The 17,382-nt window shown below is 44.0% G+C and overlaps 1 protein-coding gene across 1 annotated transcript in view; it reads left to right on the top strand.

The window, feature by feature from the left end:
- The first annotated feature begins 3,814 nt into the window (after positions 1-3,814).
- crk (v-crk avian sarcoma virus CT10 oncogene homolog) overlaps positions 3,815-17,382 on the top strand; it is a 32,789-nt gene continuing 19,221 nt past the window's right edge. The window contains exon 1 of the mRNA XM_055657759.1: positions 3,815-4,958. Within this exon, the coding sequence (XP_055513734.1) occupies positions 4,191-4,958 (768 nt within the window). The 5' untranslated portion in view covers positions 3,815-4,190. The remainder of the gene's footprint in view (positions 4,959-17,382) is intronic.

The following is a 17,382-nucleotide window of genomic DNA, read 5'->3' as shown; positions in this document are numbered from 1 at the left end:
ACTCTTCAACCCAAACTAATTCTACAAAACCATCCACTGCCTCGATATCACGTCTCTGACACCTCCCTTGATTAACAACCCTACGCCACCTCCTTTCCCTTCTGACCTGTTCTTTTGCACCATTGTATAACCTGGAATATTGACCCAGACCCAGTCACCTGGCAACAATGTCTCCTTAACAGCTACCAGATAGATCATAGAACACACAACAGTACAGCATAGGAACAGGCCCTTCAGCCCACAATGCCGATGCTGAACATCAAGCCTAGATCAAACTCGTATGTTGCTGTCTGTGCTGTTAACTCATCTGCCTTACTGCATTTAAATGTTCCTCCAGCGGTTTGTTTTTTCTCCACTTGACTGTCACCCATCTACCACCCTGAACCACCTCTCCATCACTGGTGCACCAACTGCAGTGTACAAAATGCACCACTGCTTCTCAGTGAGGCTACTCCCCAAATTATGCGACCTCCATCACCACAAATGACAAATGCAGCCATGCATGGGAGTACCGTCAGCTCTACATTCTCTGTACATTGCGCAGCATTCGGAGCTGAAAATATGCTGCTGACCCTTCAACCCATGCTGGGTCTAAATCAATCAATTACGTGCTCTCCATCATCTCACCAGAACAACCACTTGCTCTGGACTCACGAAGAACTGAAAATGCTGGAATTTTGAGCAGAACACAAAGTGCTGGACTAACTCAACAAGTCAGGCAGCAGCGAGAGAGGGTGGAGGAGAGGGTGAGTTGAGGGAAATTGGCTGGAGCTGCAGGCAGCATCTCTGGAGGAGGTGGAGAAGCAATGTTTGGATTCCTTTATTTTTTTCAACAAAAGAAACCATTAAACCTCAGACAGATTGCAGTAGTTGGGGAGAGAGGTAGACAAGAAAGGCAGGGCAAAGGTCGGGCAAGCAGTAGGTGGATACATGTGACGACGGTTGATTGGCAAGTGGGCGAAGTAAGTGACCAAGGTAAGTGACCAAGTAGACATAAGGGTGTCAGGTAAGGAGAGGGGGGCACGGTGGCGCAGTGGTAGAGGTGCTGCCTTACAGCACTTGCTGCCGATCCCGACTATGGGTGCTGTCTTTACAGAGTTTTATATGTTCTCCCCATGACCGCGTGGGTTTTCTCCGAGATCTTCGGTTTCCTCCCACACTCCAAAGACATAAAGGTATGTAGGTTAATTGACTTGGTGTATGTGTAAATTGTTCCTAGTGTGGAATGGTAGTAATGTGCGGGGATCGCTGGTCGGCGCGGACTCGGTGGGCCGATGGGCCTGTTTCCTCACTAAACTAAGAATAAACATGGAAAGCAAGAGATAGGGGGATGTAGGTGGAATGGGATGGGCGAGGAGATAAGAGGGATGGGATAGTGGGATAAATGTGTGCGCACTGCATTGGGGAGCTGGCACAGGAAAGAGAGAGGTGGGGGCTCATAATTTCTTGGAGCAGAATAAGGCCATTTGGCCCATCATGTCTACTCCATTCAAACATGGCTGATCTATATTTCCCTCTCAACCACATTCTCCTGCCTTCACCCCATAACCCCTGACACTCTTAAGTGGGGTGTTACCCAAAACTGGAGGATTCAATGTTCATATCATTAGAGTGTAGCCTCACTCTGGCAATGGAGGAGGCTCAGGACAGAAATGAGTAGACTACTCTGAACTACTGTGGGGTAGGCAATAAATATTAGCATTACCTGCGACACCCAGATTCTAAAAACGAGTAAATAAAATAAAATAATCAACGTTATGTTTCATCTGTCATTGTCCACCCATTGCATTGGGCTTCCTGTGAAATCACTGTGAAATATGCTCTGTCCTCCCATCTTTTCACTACGCCCCCATGGTTTGAGTCATCATCGGCAGATGTAAAACTTGTCCCCGTGCAGCCGCATCCATCATTAATGTATACTTAGAAAATCAATTTCTAATTTCTAATTTCTAAAGAACATACTGTACACTTCCTTTCAATCCCAAAACAACTTTTCAAAACCACTCATCCCTGTTAACTGGATAATTTTATGGTCTTCAATCCTGATGACAAGCATGTTATTAAGCACCTTATCTAATACCATTTGTATGTTCATATACCGTAAAACTCTGATAATCTGTTATCTATTTGATCGGAAATTCCAGTATTTAATTCTCCTTCCCATTCCCACACTGACCTTTCTGTCCTAAGCCTCTTTTATTATCAGACTGAGGACAAATGCAAATTGAAGGAACAGCATCTCATATATCGCTTGGGCAGCTAACAACCCAGTGGAATACATTTTGATTTCTCCAACTCCAAGTAACTCCTGCATTCCCTTTCTCTCCATCCCCCCCCCACCCAAATCACACCAGCTTCTCATTCTTACCTAGCAAACAACTAACAATGGCTTGTTTCCTTTATCATTGTTACTTCTTTGGCATATCTTTCAATCATTTGTTCCATATCTCTCTACATCACTGTCTATATCTTGTTTCCCTTTCCCGACTCTGAAGAAGGGTCTTGACCCAAAATGTCACCCATTCCTTCTCTCCAAAGATGTTGCTGAGTTACTCCAGCATCTTGAGTCTTCCTTCGGTGTAAACCATCATCTGCAGTTCCTTCCAATGGTTTGACACCTGGCTGAGTGTTTGCCAGTTGCCTTGAAACACACAGGACCCTGACTCCCATAAAATTCACTGCCTTTGCGAGATCATAAAGTGAATTAAATATTTGTTGTAGTGTCACTTGTTGGAATGACGTCCAAAAGATAGAAAAAAGCTGCTACCCAGCAGCACCATATTCTGACTCGATATGAACATGTAAAAAAAATTGCAGGTGCTGAAAATCTGCAAGAAAAAGAATGAAAAACTGAGTAGGCCAGACAGCACGCAGTGCTCAGCTAAGAGACCTGCCGTCTCCCATCTCCAGCTACCTGGGTTTCATTCTGTCCGCAGATGCTGTCTGTGTGGAGTTTACATGGTCTGCCTGTGACTATTTGGGTTCCTCCAACTGCTATGTTTCCTTACCACACCCCAAAGATTTGGTGGCAGGTAGTTTAATTGGCTGATGTAAATTGCTGCTAATGTGCTGGCGAGTGGGTAAAATCTACGGGGAGAAGATGAGAATGTAGAATTTTGTAAAACACAAAGTGCTGGGTGGATTAATTTAGCAGATCATGTGGCATCTGTGGAGGGAAAGGATTGAATTGAGTTAGCAGGGTCCACTCCCTCCACAGATGTTGCCTGACCTGCTAAGTTACTCCAGCACTTTGTATTTTACTCATGCTTGTAGCACCTGCAGTTCAATGGGTCTCCATTTAACTGTGATTTGTGTAAATGGGTGTTTGGTCAACATGTACTCGTTGGATTTAAGGACATGTTTCTCGCTGAATGGCTCCAGTTGGCCTTCCTGGTATCTATATATATAAAATATATTTTTTCGACGTATTCTTTTTATTACCATGAGTGTACCGAGAAGAGTTGATTTAAAAAATACACTTTTAATATCTGTCAGCCCCAGGTTTTCTTTCATACTTTACTAATTGCAAACTATTACGCGACACCACGAGATTGTGGACGGCTGTGCAATCTTTCACACTGGAGCAAAATAAAAGTCACCTATTTATGTTCTCCAGTAACATCCTCACAAGTTGTCCTGGACGTTTCCAACTCAGAACCAAAGATTACAGAATGACCTTTGCTCAGAACTGCCAGTGACGCAATCACACCGTCTGACCGTAACAACATGGCAGACCATTCCTCGGACCCGCTCCTCTCCCAACTTCCGGCGGGTGAGGTCAGATCTTCCTGCCGTCTCCCTCCCTCCCTCCCTTATCCGCCGCCATTTTACTCCGGCGTTGAGAAGAGCGGGAGGGGGGCGGTGGCGGCGCCTTTTAGACACCAGTCGCTGCCTCCTCGTTATCAAAAATACTGGTTAGCGATTAGACACTCGGCGAAATCGCCGGGGAGTAGGCAGCACGCGAGAGCAGTGGGACCATTGACTTTTATTTTCCAGTTAGTTATTTAAACAACAAAACTCTTGGATATGCCCTGTGGCAGACGGGTGTGGGTTGGTCCAGGGTGTGTTTTATGAGGTAAACCCGCGCCCTCGGGCTAATTAAACTACATTCGGTAGGCGTGCGAGGAAAGGAGCAGGCGAGCCTGCGGCCTAGGCGGCGGGGTGGTGGCGGCCGGGCTGCGGGCGCCGAGATGGCGTCTAATTTCGACGTGCAGGACCGGGCCAGCTGGTACTTCGGCAGCATGAGGCGGGACGAGGCGGTGTCGCTGCTGCAGGGCCAGAGGCACGGCACTTTCCTGGTGAGGGACAGCCGCACCATCCCCGGCGACTACGTACTGAGTGTGAGCGAGAACTCCAAGGTGTCTCACTATATAATCAACAGCCGCCCGCAGCCAGGCTCCGGCCCCGGGCCCTCCCGCTTCCGCATCGGCGACCAGGAGTTCGAGCACCTGCCCGGCCTGCTGGACTTTTACAAGATCCACTACCTGGACACCACCACTCTGCAGGAGCCGGTGGCTAAGCCCCCGCACCTCGGGCTCGGCTCCGGCCCCGGTGGCCCTCGACAGCATCAGGACACCGAGTACGTCCGCGCCCTCTTCGACTTCCCGGGCAACGACGAGGAGGACTTGCCCTTCCGCAAGGGCGACCTGCTGCGCGTTATCGACAAACCCGAGGACCAGTGGTGGAACGCGCAGAGCGCCGACGGCCGCTGCGGCATGATCCCCGTGCCTTACGTGGAGAAGTGTCGGCCCAGCTCGGTGCTCGGGCCGGCCGGCAGCCCGGACAGCTCGCTGGCTGCGGCCCAGCATCAGCAGGGCAGCGGGCAGCAAGAGTTCGGGCCCTACGCTCAGCCCAATGTCAGTACCCCGCTGCCCAATCTGCAGAACGGGCCGGTCTATGCCCGCGCCTTCCAGAAGCGGGTGCCCAATGCGTACGACAAGACGGCACTGGCCCTGGAGGTAGGTGGCCTTCGTGACCTCACTTTGTTTGTCCCCCCCCTCACTTGTTTTCTTTTCGCATACAGACGGGGCATACATACAATGTAATGTGGGAAGGCCAACCTGTAGAAACAGGAGTTACTTTCTCTAAAACTGATGAGAGAGTTAGGAAAGTCGTACAGCACGGAATGATGCCTCATCTAAACTATTCATATTCCTATTTGGCCGCATATGGCCCATATCCCCAGAAACCTTTGTTTTCCATTCACTTGTCCAAGTGACTTTTAAGTGCTGTTATAGTACCTGTCTCATCTATCTCATCTGGCATCTTGTATGTATACCCACCACCCTCTGGAAAAGTTAGCATTTGAGTTTAGACATTTCCCCTCGCCTTAAACCTCTATCCTCGGGTTCTTGATTGCCCTACTCTGGACAAAAGGTGCTGTATCCACCCTATCTGTTCTAATTAAGGAAATTTTTTATTGAATAAACTGAGTATTTCCAATAATAGAGAACCATAAACACAGATTTATCATAAATAAAGAAAGGGAAACTTGCACAGAGATTTCAATGATTTTGAAAGTTTTGTGGAAATGTGCAAATGACTGTTGGATGAAATGCTTCCCTTAAAACATGTGGGTGGTGTTTGAGAACAAACAAAAAACAGGACTGTCTCTGGTGGTCTCTTCCTCAAATGGTGGTGAGAGCAAAGTCTTTGAATATTATTAAAGTAACTAAGTCATTGATAGGTTACCATGAGTGCATAAGAATATGGGTTAGAATTTGATTAGCCATCCATTTATTGAACAGCAGAGTAGACACAACTTTGATTAATGCTTTTAATTTGTGTGTTGAATTGTTTTACCAAAGACACAATATGTATCTGAGGGGAATTTTAGTTGTGTGGAAAGACTAGGGGTGCTGGAATTGCTGTTCTTGAACAAGATTGTGTTAAGTAATAATTAAACTAAGATGTTCACAATGTGTTTTAGTGTATGTACAGAAACAGTATGAATGTAATTAGTAAACCCACAAGTATTGGAATGAATTGGTGGAAGATTTGTTGGAATCGGTACTTGCCTTTTTCCAGCACCTTAATGTTGCAAAGTGCTTCATTAAAAAAATATAGCCTAGAAACCTGAGAACTTGGCTGGTAAGCCAACTTACTCTGAGCTCGGTCCATGAACGGTGAAATTGGAAAGTTACTGGAGGGTTCTGAGAGGTTTGATGTACCATCGTTTGGAAAGCAACAGATTGATTCGGGATATCTTCGTGCATGGGAAATCATGTCGGCAATTTGAGAGTTTTTAAGAGATAACCAAAAAGATTAGGGTAGGATGGGTGGTGTCTACATGGATTTTAGCAAGGCCTCTTATAGGCTACTCTGGAAGGTAAGATCACATGGGATCCAGGAAGAGCTAGCCAGATGGCTTAGTATAAGGAGTCAGGATGGTAGTGAAGGGTCATTGTTCAGATTGAAGGTGACTTGTGGTGCACTGCAGGGATTGGTGTTGGATCCATTTGTTTGTTGTTTCTGTGAATAATTTCGATGAGAATGTAGGTGGCAAGGTTAGTAAGTTTGTGGATGCCACTAAAATTGGCATTATGGTTGGTGAAGAAGTTTTTGAAGATCACAACAGTGTTTAGATTGACTAGAAGTAGGCCAAGAAATGCCAGGTATATTTAGCGGACTGGTGTGAAGTGTTGTAGTTTGTAAAGTTAAACCAGGGCATAACTTGATCAGTAAATAGAGACATCCTGGGAAGTATAGTGTAACAGCGAGAACAATTGGTGTAAGTGCATAGTTCCCTGAAAGTAGCAACAGGTAGACAGGGTGATGAGGGGCATTTCTCACGCTTGCCATCATTTGTCAGGACACTGAGGAAAGGAGTCGGGGCATGATGTCATTGGTGAGGCCACATTTAGAATAGTATTCAGTTCTCTTTGCCCAGCTATTGGAAGGGTGACATTAAGCTGAAAAGGATGCAATGAAGCTTCATGGGACTTGAATTGTATGTAGTGGCTCAATAAACTATGGCTGACTTCACTTGAGTGTATGTGGTTGAGGGATAGCATTATAGATGTGTATAAAATCATTAGGGGCATAGATAAGGTGGATAGACTGTCTTTTTCCCCCACAGTACTAGAATTTAAAACTGGAGAGTATGGGTTTAAGGTGATGCAAAAGCTTTAAAAGGGATGAGGGGTACCTGTTTCACACAGATGGTGGTGGGTACATGGAATGAGCTGTCGGGGAAAGGTGTAGATGCGGGTATACTTGCATTTAAATAGGCGTGTAGGAAAGGTTGAGAAAAACATGGCTAAACACAGGCATAAAGGTCCAGATCAGATTTACTTTTTAGTCTGTATGGATGAGTTGGGGCAGTGGTCCTGTTTCTGTGCTGTATGACTTGCCGTTTAAAATATGTAGCTAATCGATTGATGGCTAAACATTACCCAGAAGAAACCCGAGGGAGGAGCTCAGCTTTGTAATACTGGTGCATGTTATTTTTATAACTCATCTGAGAAGCGATTAATTGGCTTTGTGTAAATGACACTTCCAAAAACACAACCTAATGTGTGGACTCAAACCTGAAGCAGGTTTTGAATGAATAACTGATAAAAGTGAGTGATGCTATTGAGTTAAGGAAAAGTCAAGAAGATTTGTACCTTTGTGTAGTAGATTTCTATTTCTGGTATGACATGACAATGAAGTCCATGTAGACACTACAGGTATGACAGGAGATGCCTATTGGTGGGGTAGTTTGTGAGATGCTTCACTCTTTCTGCGTGGTTATCGCTACTTGTCACAAAGTTTTAAACGTAGTGTCTATTTCAGAATCTTGATGTGGCCTGCTTATCAGAGCTCAGAGTGGCATTAAGGCCACAATGCTCATACACTGCTCATAAGAAGCTGCATACCCCTGTTTCTAGCATTTTATTTTGCAGCAATGGTACATTAAGTCCCTCAAGCGTGCTCTAGCATTCATTAAGAACATGACATCCAGTCTTGATTTCATCACTTGCCCTCGCCCTTATCCTTGACTTTCTTGTTGTTTGTCAGTCTCTGCCTTGATACATTCAGTGCTGCTGTTCTACAAATCTTGCAGAATAGTACAGTGCAGGAATATGTTTTTCCACCCATCATGTCTGAACTGACCATGATGCCAATGCAAATTACTCTCGTCTGCCTACACGTGGTTTATATTTCTGTCTTTTCTGCCTATATGTATCTCTTAAAAGTCTGATATTTGTTTCCCCTGTTCATTAGCAGGTTATTCCAGGCATTTACCATTCCTGTGTTTTTTTATGGCCTTTCACATCTCCTCTAAACTTTCCCCTTCTCACCCAAAACCTATACTCTCTCTTTGACGTTTCTGCCATGGGAAGGAAAAGGTTTCCATCTACCCTACCTTTTCTTCTGATGCCATTTCAGACAATGTTGCTCACGGGTAGCATCTAAATGAAAAATGAGAGAGCGTCAAGAAAATAGCAATTGGGATTGTTTGTCTGGATTGCTGACCTAAAGATACTGATTTTCCACATAAGTAGCTAAGAATTTAAATTCAAATAATTAATTAAAACTGGAAGAAAAAGTTTAGTTCAAAATTGAAAGTACCAGATTGTTGTATAAACCCTCTTTAACTAATGTCCTATTGTGAACTGCAGTTATATATGCCCAAGAAATAGAATATTGAGGAAACTCAGTAGGTCAGGCAGCATCTGTAGAGGGTTTTGGGTTAGGACTATACTGAACTAGCAATCTAGAAGCATAGGCTAAATGGAAAGATCCAAATCCCATCATGTTAGTTGTGGAATTTGGTTCTCAAAAGTTCATTCATTCATTCATTTAAGTCGTGATTCAGCCCAGATAATATAAATAATTTCCCCATATTCATCAATTGCAGAATGTTTCAACTTGCAAAATGGAAACACGTTATTGCAGAAATACCTGCAGCTTCCTGGTGGGTGGGGGGTGGGGATGCGCAGAGGAGGGGAGGTTGCCTAAAGCTTCTGTAGGGCTCTCCCTTAGCACCCTTAGCTGTTTTTCCCTGTTGCCAGCCAGGCAACCTTGGCAGCTTTTTAGGTTGCCAAATTACAGTTTAGGTGGTCATTTAAGATGCGTTTGCATGACACGTGCGATAATATGCTCGGACGAAGTGTGGTTACCAGTCGGAATTATGCCCAGTGAAGTATTCACATATTATTTCTGCTTCAAATAAAGTCACAAACTAAACATATTCACCAATCAAGACATGATCACCACAATGACATGCAGCAGAATTATACAGTATCTCAACTCTTTTTACACATTGCAATTAATGCAATTTCTATTAGCTCTTTCCACTTCCAAACAAAAATGTGGTTGGATTATTCAACGTATGATCAACCTTTGTCAATTAATCCTGGACCATGGTAACATAAATGCTTAACCACATTTATTAACCACATCAACTACAGGTTGATGCCAACATGTTTTCTATGAAGGACTGAAAATTACCATGACATGGCCATAGCACGGGTCGTTATTGCTATTGGTACAGAAACACTCTCGCTTCCCACATTATTTATCCATAACAAAATATACAGATTGCAAGAAAATTTCTAAAGGCATTTTATGATAGCTGTTAAAACCAACCATACCCATCTGACAGGTTAAACATTACACTAACTGACAAGAGATGGCCAAAGAACATAACTGCAGCAAATGTTCATTTGGTAATATGTTTAAAGGTGTCAAAACGCAACATTACCGTACATTCAGATTAGATGTACGTGTTGTGAACAGCATGAAGATACCCAGTTTGTACGCATTAGATTAAAAAAATATATATTGTTAAACGCTGTTTCCATCATTCCCACTTCATAATTAACAAAAAATTTCAACTGAAATATCTTCTGACCAAATTTATGATATTTCACATGTTCACAATTTAATGAATCCATCTTTATGGACCAAAACAAATAATGACATTGGGAATGAAAACACATTTGATTGTGGAATGGATGGATTGAGGCAGGTGAATTAGTACGTGTTGGTTGGATTATGTAAAATTGTGAGAGGAGAGCACTGGGGAGGGGGGGGGGGATCAGTGCAGGATGAATGGAGATCAGTAAAATATGAATGGTTAGATCACTACAGGATGGATGGGAGGATCGGTGCAGGATGAATTGGAGGGGGGGGGGAGGGGCGATGCAGGATGAATTAGGGGACCAGTGTAGGATGGATGAGGGGGTGGCAGAAGAATCAATGTGAGGTGGATTAGGTGATCAGCGCAGGATGAATACATGGTGGGGGGTGGTAGATGGGGAGGGGAGCACTGGGGGGATGTCAGTGAGGACTGAATAGAGGCGGGAATGGGGATCAGTGCGGGATGGAGAGGAGGGGTCTCAGGGACATCCTCGCCACCGCCTCCCCATCTCCGCCAGCCAACACCAAGGTGCGTAGCCGAGTGGTAAAGCTCAAAGTTCCTATAGCTATAGGATCTTCGGTGCAGCTTCTTCAGACGGCGGAAGGAGGCCTTTCCATCCCTCCCTCCTGGCCTCGGCGTGCGGGAGGGTTTGTTTTGAAGGTGCCGTTGGCGGAGAGGCAGGCAGCAGCCGCTATCAGGGCGGGCGGGGGGCGGGAGGAGGAGGACGTAGAGCCGCTCTTGCAGCTGCTGTGCGGGGCCCGTAATTCGCTCCGACCCTTCGTCACACCGCACCTATATCTTTGCCCTGCACTACAGCCGTCGCCAACATAAAACGTCACGTTCATTTTCTCCAGATATGCTGCCTGACCTGCTGAGTTACTCCATTTGTTGTCTATCTTCAGTATAAACCAGTATCTGTAGTGCCAAGCAAGGTAAAATGACTCGGCGTTTAGGTTGCCCGGCGGCACTTTGGGTGGTCAATGGCACCCGGGCAACCGTTAATTTCGAGCCCTGTTTTGCTTTTGAAGTCCTGAGAGCTGTAATATATACCAAATGGAAGATGCAATTCTGTTCCTCAAAGTTGCATTGGATTTTGCTTTATTAAGTGTGGGGAAATAGAGAAGATAAGGGTGACAGCCCTGAGAGTGGTGATAGATGCAAATCGTGGTGGAGGTCATATCATTGGACATGACTAAGATAGAGAAATTGAAAAATTGAATGGAGTCCTAACGGGAAGCAGAGTGGGAGGAGGTGCAGTACCGCATAATAAAAGGTGGACCAAAAGATCTGTTTCCGTGCTGTATGGCTAAATGATGCTATGTAATGCTAGATATATGAACCAAAGTTAATGACCTATTTCAGGCCAACATCCTTGATGTCAAGGCAGTAATTATATTATTTTGGTTCGCTTGGGCAGGCCATGGCATTCATAAGTCCAAAATTAGACATTCGATTCCAAGGCAGCCAGAACAAAAGATTTTAGGATGTAGTGATAGATATGCATGCAATATCCCTCTATTGCATGCATCTCTTACTTTTGGCTATTTGAAGTGGTGAAGGGACATTGGGGATAGCACTGAGGTCCTACAGTGCATGCATCAGCAACGTCATGAAGCCACCCATTTGGTTGCACTGTTGCACAAAATTGGAGTGGAAGCAAGTCATCTTCAATCCTGAGAAACTCCTTAAAAGGTTGACAAGAGCAAGATGGATCAAAACTACGGCATGTCATTTCTACAAATGCAGACCTGCATGTTTTATGTAATGGAACAAAATCGTATCCATGTATATTCTCATGCAACTGAACGTGTAACAATTTATGTAGACAATCTAGTTGAAATGTTAAACCAGGCTTAACTGCCAGTCAAAGAAGGAAATCGTGCCCCACTACAATATTTGAACACCAATCTCTTTTCCCAATGTGCTGACCAGAATTTCTTCTACACTGGCACCACTAACACAATATCTTTCTTTGGTATCTCTTTGTTAGGGAGAGTTTAATGGACATGCAATTACTTGCCAATTGAAGAAATAGCGTGTTATCAAAAATATTTGTGTATCCAAATGGGCTTATTCGGCTCATTTGGAAGACATATGAGCTGTTTAATTTAACTGTCGTGGAAGGAAATGGGTGGCTTTTCTGCTGCATTTCAGTCAATAAGTGAGTTTGGTATTCCAAAAAACACAAGGAATCATGGGATTTGTTAAAGGTCACTCCTGATAAACATTCTCGGCAACTATGTTACTGCATGTATACAGACGTGCGTTTCATCCGTAGTCAGGATTGAAACCAGATCTCTTACTGTTGAATTGCTTCTGGGCCATCCCCGTCCCATCCCGAGTGTCCCATACATGTCCGGGGTGACCCTAGACTGACGGGATACCGGCCCAGAGCAGTGGCGGCCCAGGCTTACAACCAGCGCGGAGAAGAAGCGCCAACTCCAGCTCGACTCTGCCTGTCCCACCAGGTTAACCAACAGCCCTGGACTGACGGGACACTGGCCTGGAGCAGTGGAGGCCCAGGCTTACAGCCAGCGCGGAGAAGGAGCACTAACTCCAGCTCAACTCTGCCTCTCCCGCCGGGTTAACCGACTGACGGGACACCAGCTAGGAGCAGTTGGTGTTTCTTCTCCATGCTAGCTTGTAAGCCTGGTGCAGCCGATGTCCCGCCTGTCCAGGGTTGTTGGTTAACCCAGCGGGACGGGCAGAATTGAGCTGGAGTTAGTGCTTCTTCTCCGCGGTGGCTGCAAGCCCGGGGCAGCCACTGCTCCGGGTCGGTATCCCGTCAGTCCAGGGTCATCCCGGGCATCTCTGGCTGCTCCTGGACAGCGATTGGACACTCGGGAGGGGACAGGGAAGGTCCAGTAGCAATTCAACTGCCTGGAGAATCGGGTTCGATCCTGACTAAGGATGAAACGCAGATCTGTACAAATGAAGCAGCACAGCTGACGAGAATGTTTATCGCGAGTGTTCTATGACCTGGGCATGTGCAGTCGGAATACCGAACTGGCTTATTGATGCTTCCAATTAAATATGGGTAGTAAAATGACTGTAGAAAAGTACTTTGATAATAACATTCAAAATCTGGGTAAATGCAATTAATATAATGGGCATTTGATCAATATAGACTTGGTGCCATGCATGACTTTCAAATTACTATACAGCAATTTATCTGTAGATGACACAATGCTGCAGATGCTGGAACTGGAAGCAAACTTCCGGAGGAACTCAGCAGGTCTAAAAGCATCTGTAAAGGCAAAAGGACATTTTGTGTTTTAAGCTAGTATTTTATGTTTTTTGTATGAGCTTGGTGGAGTGTCTGCTGTGACAGAGATAAGGGCCTGTCCCACTTGGCGATTTTTTTCAGCGACGACCAGCATCATTGACTGACGTATCAGGTCATCGAAAAATACGCAGTATGATGATGTATGACGCACGGTGTTTTTTTAAGTGTCGCAACTTTTTTGTCGCCACTGGATTTGAAATGTTCAGAATCTTTTGGCGCCACCGATATGATGCCAGCAGTCGCCAAAATAAATCGCCAAGTGGGACAGGCCCTATAGATGCTTCCACACCAATTTTTAGGTAAAATGAAATATGTTATATTTAAGAGGGAAAATGAACAGCTTTTTCAAATGCTAATTAAAAACATTCATAAAAACTTTAAGAAAATAACTTCCATACTGAACCAAAAATTAAGAAAACAAAAGTTCATTATGTCGATAATAGCAACTTATAAAACATGCTGAATTCAACGTGTGAACTCATGAATCACTGCTTCAGGAGGAAATTACAGAGCAATAAGATTGTAGACATGTCTGCTGATTACATTCTTTCTAATCGGCAATTGATCTTTGATTCCACACCTTTTCATTCTTGTAATATTTGAGTCGGTAATTGAAGCTTGCAGATATTTCATGCATGACTCAAGTATTTAAATATTATTTATTAAGAACCAACAGTGATGTAAATAACTTATTTAACTTCCATTAAATCACATTGTTCCTAGATCAGTTGGTTAGTTTGCTGAAATGTTTAAAAAAAAAGTCAGGTAAGCAAGTGTGGAACGAGCAAAGATTGCAAAACTGTTTAGCCAAGTGTAATAATAGGTTCTGCTTTGCTCTACATTTTAAATGAGATTTGTGCCAATCGTGTTTATAATTAATTTTAATGTGGATAAACCAAACTTCAATTCTGAAGTTTCCTTTTAGACAGTGAAAATGTGTCCAGAGTTCTTGTTTTTAGGTACAACCAAATATGGCAAATAATTTAAGAGGCATTTAGACAGGCACATGAGCAGGCAGGAGATAGTGTTAAATACCATTTGCAGACGGGATTAGTTTAAATTGGCAAAATGATTGGCACAGACAGTGGATTGCTGTGCCTGTTCCTGTCCTGTACTGATCTGTGTTTTATGTAATTATGCCACTTGAAATATGCTGGTGTAAAAAATAAGTTCATCAAGTGTAGTTCAGCTATTGGTATCTGTGGGTTGTCATTGAAATCTGTATCATCTGATAAAAGATGATGTACAGTTTCAAGTACATGTATAGCAAACTGGAAAATGCTGGAAGCACTCAGCCGTTCAAACTATCTCGTGGGTTGGGGTGGATGGGGGAAAGGAAATGATCAATGTTTCCGGTCGAGAATAGTTCTGGACTTGTCGTGTCAGATTGTTATATATTAAATGGCAGGGCCATGAGTTGCATTGATGTACAGCAGGATCGTGAGGTACAAGTCCATAGCTCCCTGTAAGGTACACGAGTAAATATGATGAAGGCCAATAGCATGCTTGCAATAACATTCATCAATTGGGAAACTGAGTGTAAAATTTGAGAGGTCCTGTTGCAGCTGTATAAAAAAAATTGGTTAGGCCATCCATATTTGGAGCATATTTGCAGGTCTGGTCACCACATTTCAAGATGGATGTGGAGCTTTTGCAAAGGGCACAGAAGAGTTCTCCAGGATACTGCCTGGATTAGATGATATTGGATATAAGGAGATGTAAGACAACCTTGAGTTTTTTTTCCTCTGTCTGGAGCTTTGAAGGCCGAGGGGAAAGCTGATAGAGGTATAAAAAGAAAAAAATGGACACAAATAGGGTAGGTAATCAGAGGAATATTCTTGGGCTGGAATGTGCTAAAATGATATATAAGGGATATTGATCATGCAGAGTGTGGAGGGGTATCGATCACATGTAGGCAGATGGGATTTGTTTAATTTGGCATCTTATTCGACACAGGTGTTGAAGGGCTTGTTCCTATGCTGTACTGTTCCATTATCTTTCCATGGATGCTGCTTGACCTAAGTTTTTCTGTAATTTTTCCATTTGTTTCATATTTCCAGCATTATAATATTCTGCCTCATTGTCACAAAACATCTGTTCACATAATTGAATGTTGCTCTTAAATTCTCAAGATACTCCTGAGAATAAATTTGGATTTGTACTAAAATTTGTCAAATAGCCTGGTTTCCTCGAAGTTTACTGTATTTGGGTTTAGTTTTTTACTTGGATTTGGTTAGATTTAGGAATGAGAGCATGAAGGTAAAATAAATGATTTGAATTTCTTTCATGTACCTTTTCAAAGTGTTTCAAGCCACCTTGCAGGCAGACAAGTATTTTTCGATTTAATGTAAAAGATATGCAAACCAATTTTATGCATGATATTTCTCAAGAGTAAAATGATAATGACTAGATTCATTGAAATGTGGTGGAGCAATATTGCCCCAGGGCATGGGGTAACTCTCTTGCTCTTTGGGAATTGTCATAAGGATATTTAATGCTTACTGGGGAGAGCTAACACTTTTTCAATTTAATGTTTCACCAAAAAAAGCAACTAATGCAGTGTTTCATCTATTCCCGTTTTGTGCCTGCATCTTGAGTGGGATTGGAATCGCCTAACCTTCTGATTTAGATTTAGATTAAGATGTCCTGGATTTGATACTGAAACAAGGGGATAAAAAAGGCTGCAAGACCAAACCAGGGAAATATAGGTTGGTGAGCCTATCATCTGCATCTTACAAATTGGGTTGTGTTTTGAAGAAATTACCAAGAAGATTGAGGACAGTGTGGTAAACGTCGTCAACATGGCCTTAGCAAGGCCTCTGACAAGATACCACATGTAGGCTGGTCTGGAACGTTAGATCACATGGGATCCAGGGTGAGCAAACCAATTGGATGAATGCATGTAAGAGTTGTGTTTCGATATAACAAACCAGGGCTACACTTGTGTTCTAAGTGCTAGGGCTCTGCAAAATGTTTTAGAGCAGAGACCCAAGAATAGAGGTACATGGTTCTATGAAAGAGGCAACACCGATAAATAGGGTGTGAAGAAGATGCTTGGCAAGCTTCCATTCATCAGTCAAGGTATTGAATTTAGGAATTATGATGTAATGTTAGAGCTGTACAAGTTATTGGTACAACTACATTTGGAGTATTGTGTACAATTCTGTTCGCCCTGCTATAGGAAAGATGTTATTAGCCAGGAAAGGTTTTCAAAGATTGGAGGCTGTTACTGGATCTAGAGGGTTTAAATTATAAGGAGAGGCTGGATAGGCTAGGACTCTCCTCTTGGAGCACAAGAGACTGAGGGATGAACTTATGGAAGCTTCTAAAATCAAGAGGAGCATCGATAATCTGAAAAAACACTTGTTTAGATTTATTATTGTTATTATGAACTAAGGTACATTGAAAGAAGCATACTGTCCAATCATATTAGATAATACTATACCTAAATACAATCTAGTCCAGGGGTCGGTAACCCACGGCCCCCGGGCCGAATGCGACCCGTAACCTGACATCTTCCTGCCCACAGGCGTATTTTTTCCCCTGTAATTATCCGACCTGCAGAATTCCGTCATCCCTGGTACCTCCCGGGACTGAGGTTGCGGCGCCCAGGCGCGGTGACGCAAGGCGGCCTGCGCTGGCGGGCCACAATGGTGGAGCCACTGAGGAGCGCCGAGCGCAGCCAAGCTCTGGCTGTACTGTGTCCTGCGCAAAGTCGCCAGCCCAGCGACGCACCTTCTGTGTCTGGGCTTCACTGTCGGGATCAGGGTTGTCAATAGGCCGGGGACGAGTGAGTGTGTATTTGAACCATCGCCTTCAGGACAGAGCCAAGGAAATGGTCGTAGGTACGCCATGTTCGTGAGCGCCCATAACTAGGCCAGAGCTCTGGGTGGCGGCCTCGAAGGGGTGGGATCTGTGTGAGCATATGATTTGATGCCTGCTACCCAGGGATGTGGGCGGGATCCATATGTACACGTGTTAGATGTGGCCCGCCATCCGCTCACAGGCATGCCTCCTGGCCCGTATGCAGCACAAGGTTGCTGACCCCTGATCTAGTCAAATTCAGGTGAACAGGTAGAGCAAAGTGGAAGATATGGAGTGCAGTGTATAGTTCTCAGCATTGTAGTGCTTAGGTTTGAGGTGAGAGGGGAAAAATACAAGAGATTGGAGGGGCAACTTTTTCAGGTGATGGTGAGTAAACGGAACCAGGTTCTAATGCAAAGGGTAGAGTTGGGTTCAATTATAA

This window comes from Leucoraja erinacea, chromosome 28 (genome assembly GCF_028641065.1).
Source record: "Leucoraja erinacea ecotype New England chromosome 28, Leri_hhj_1, whole genome shotgun sequence".
Classification (NCBI taxonomy): domain Eukaryota; kingdom Metazoa; phylum Chordata; class Chondrichthyes; order Rajiformes; family Rajidae; genus Leucoraja; species Leucoraja erinaceus.
This window is presented reverse-complemented; position numbering and strand designations above follow the sequence as displayed.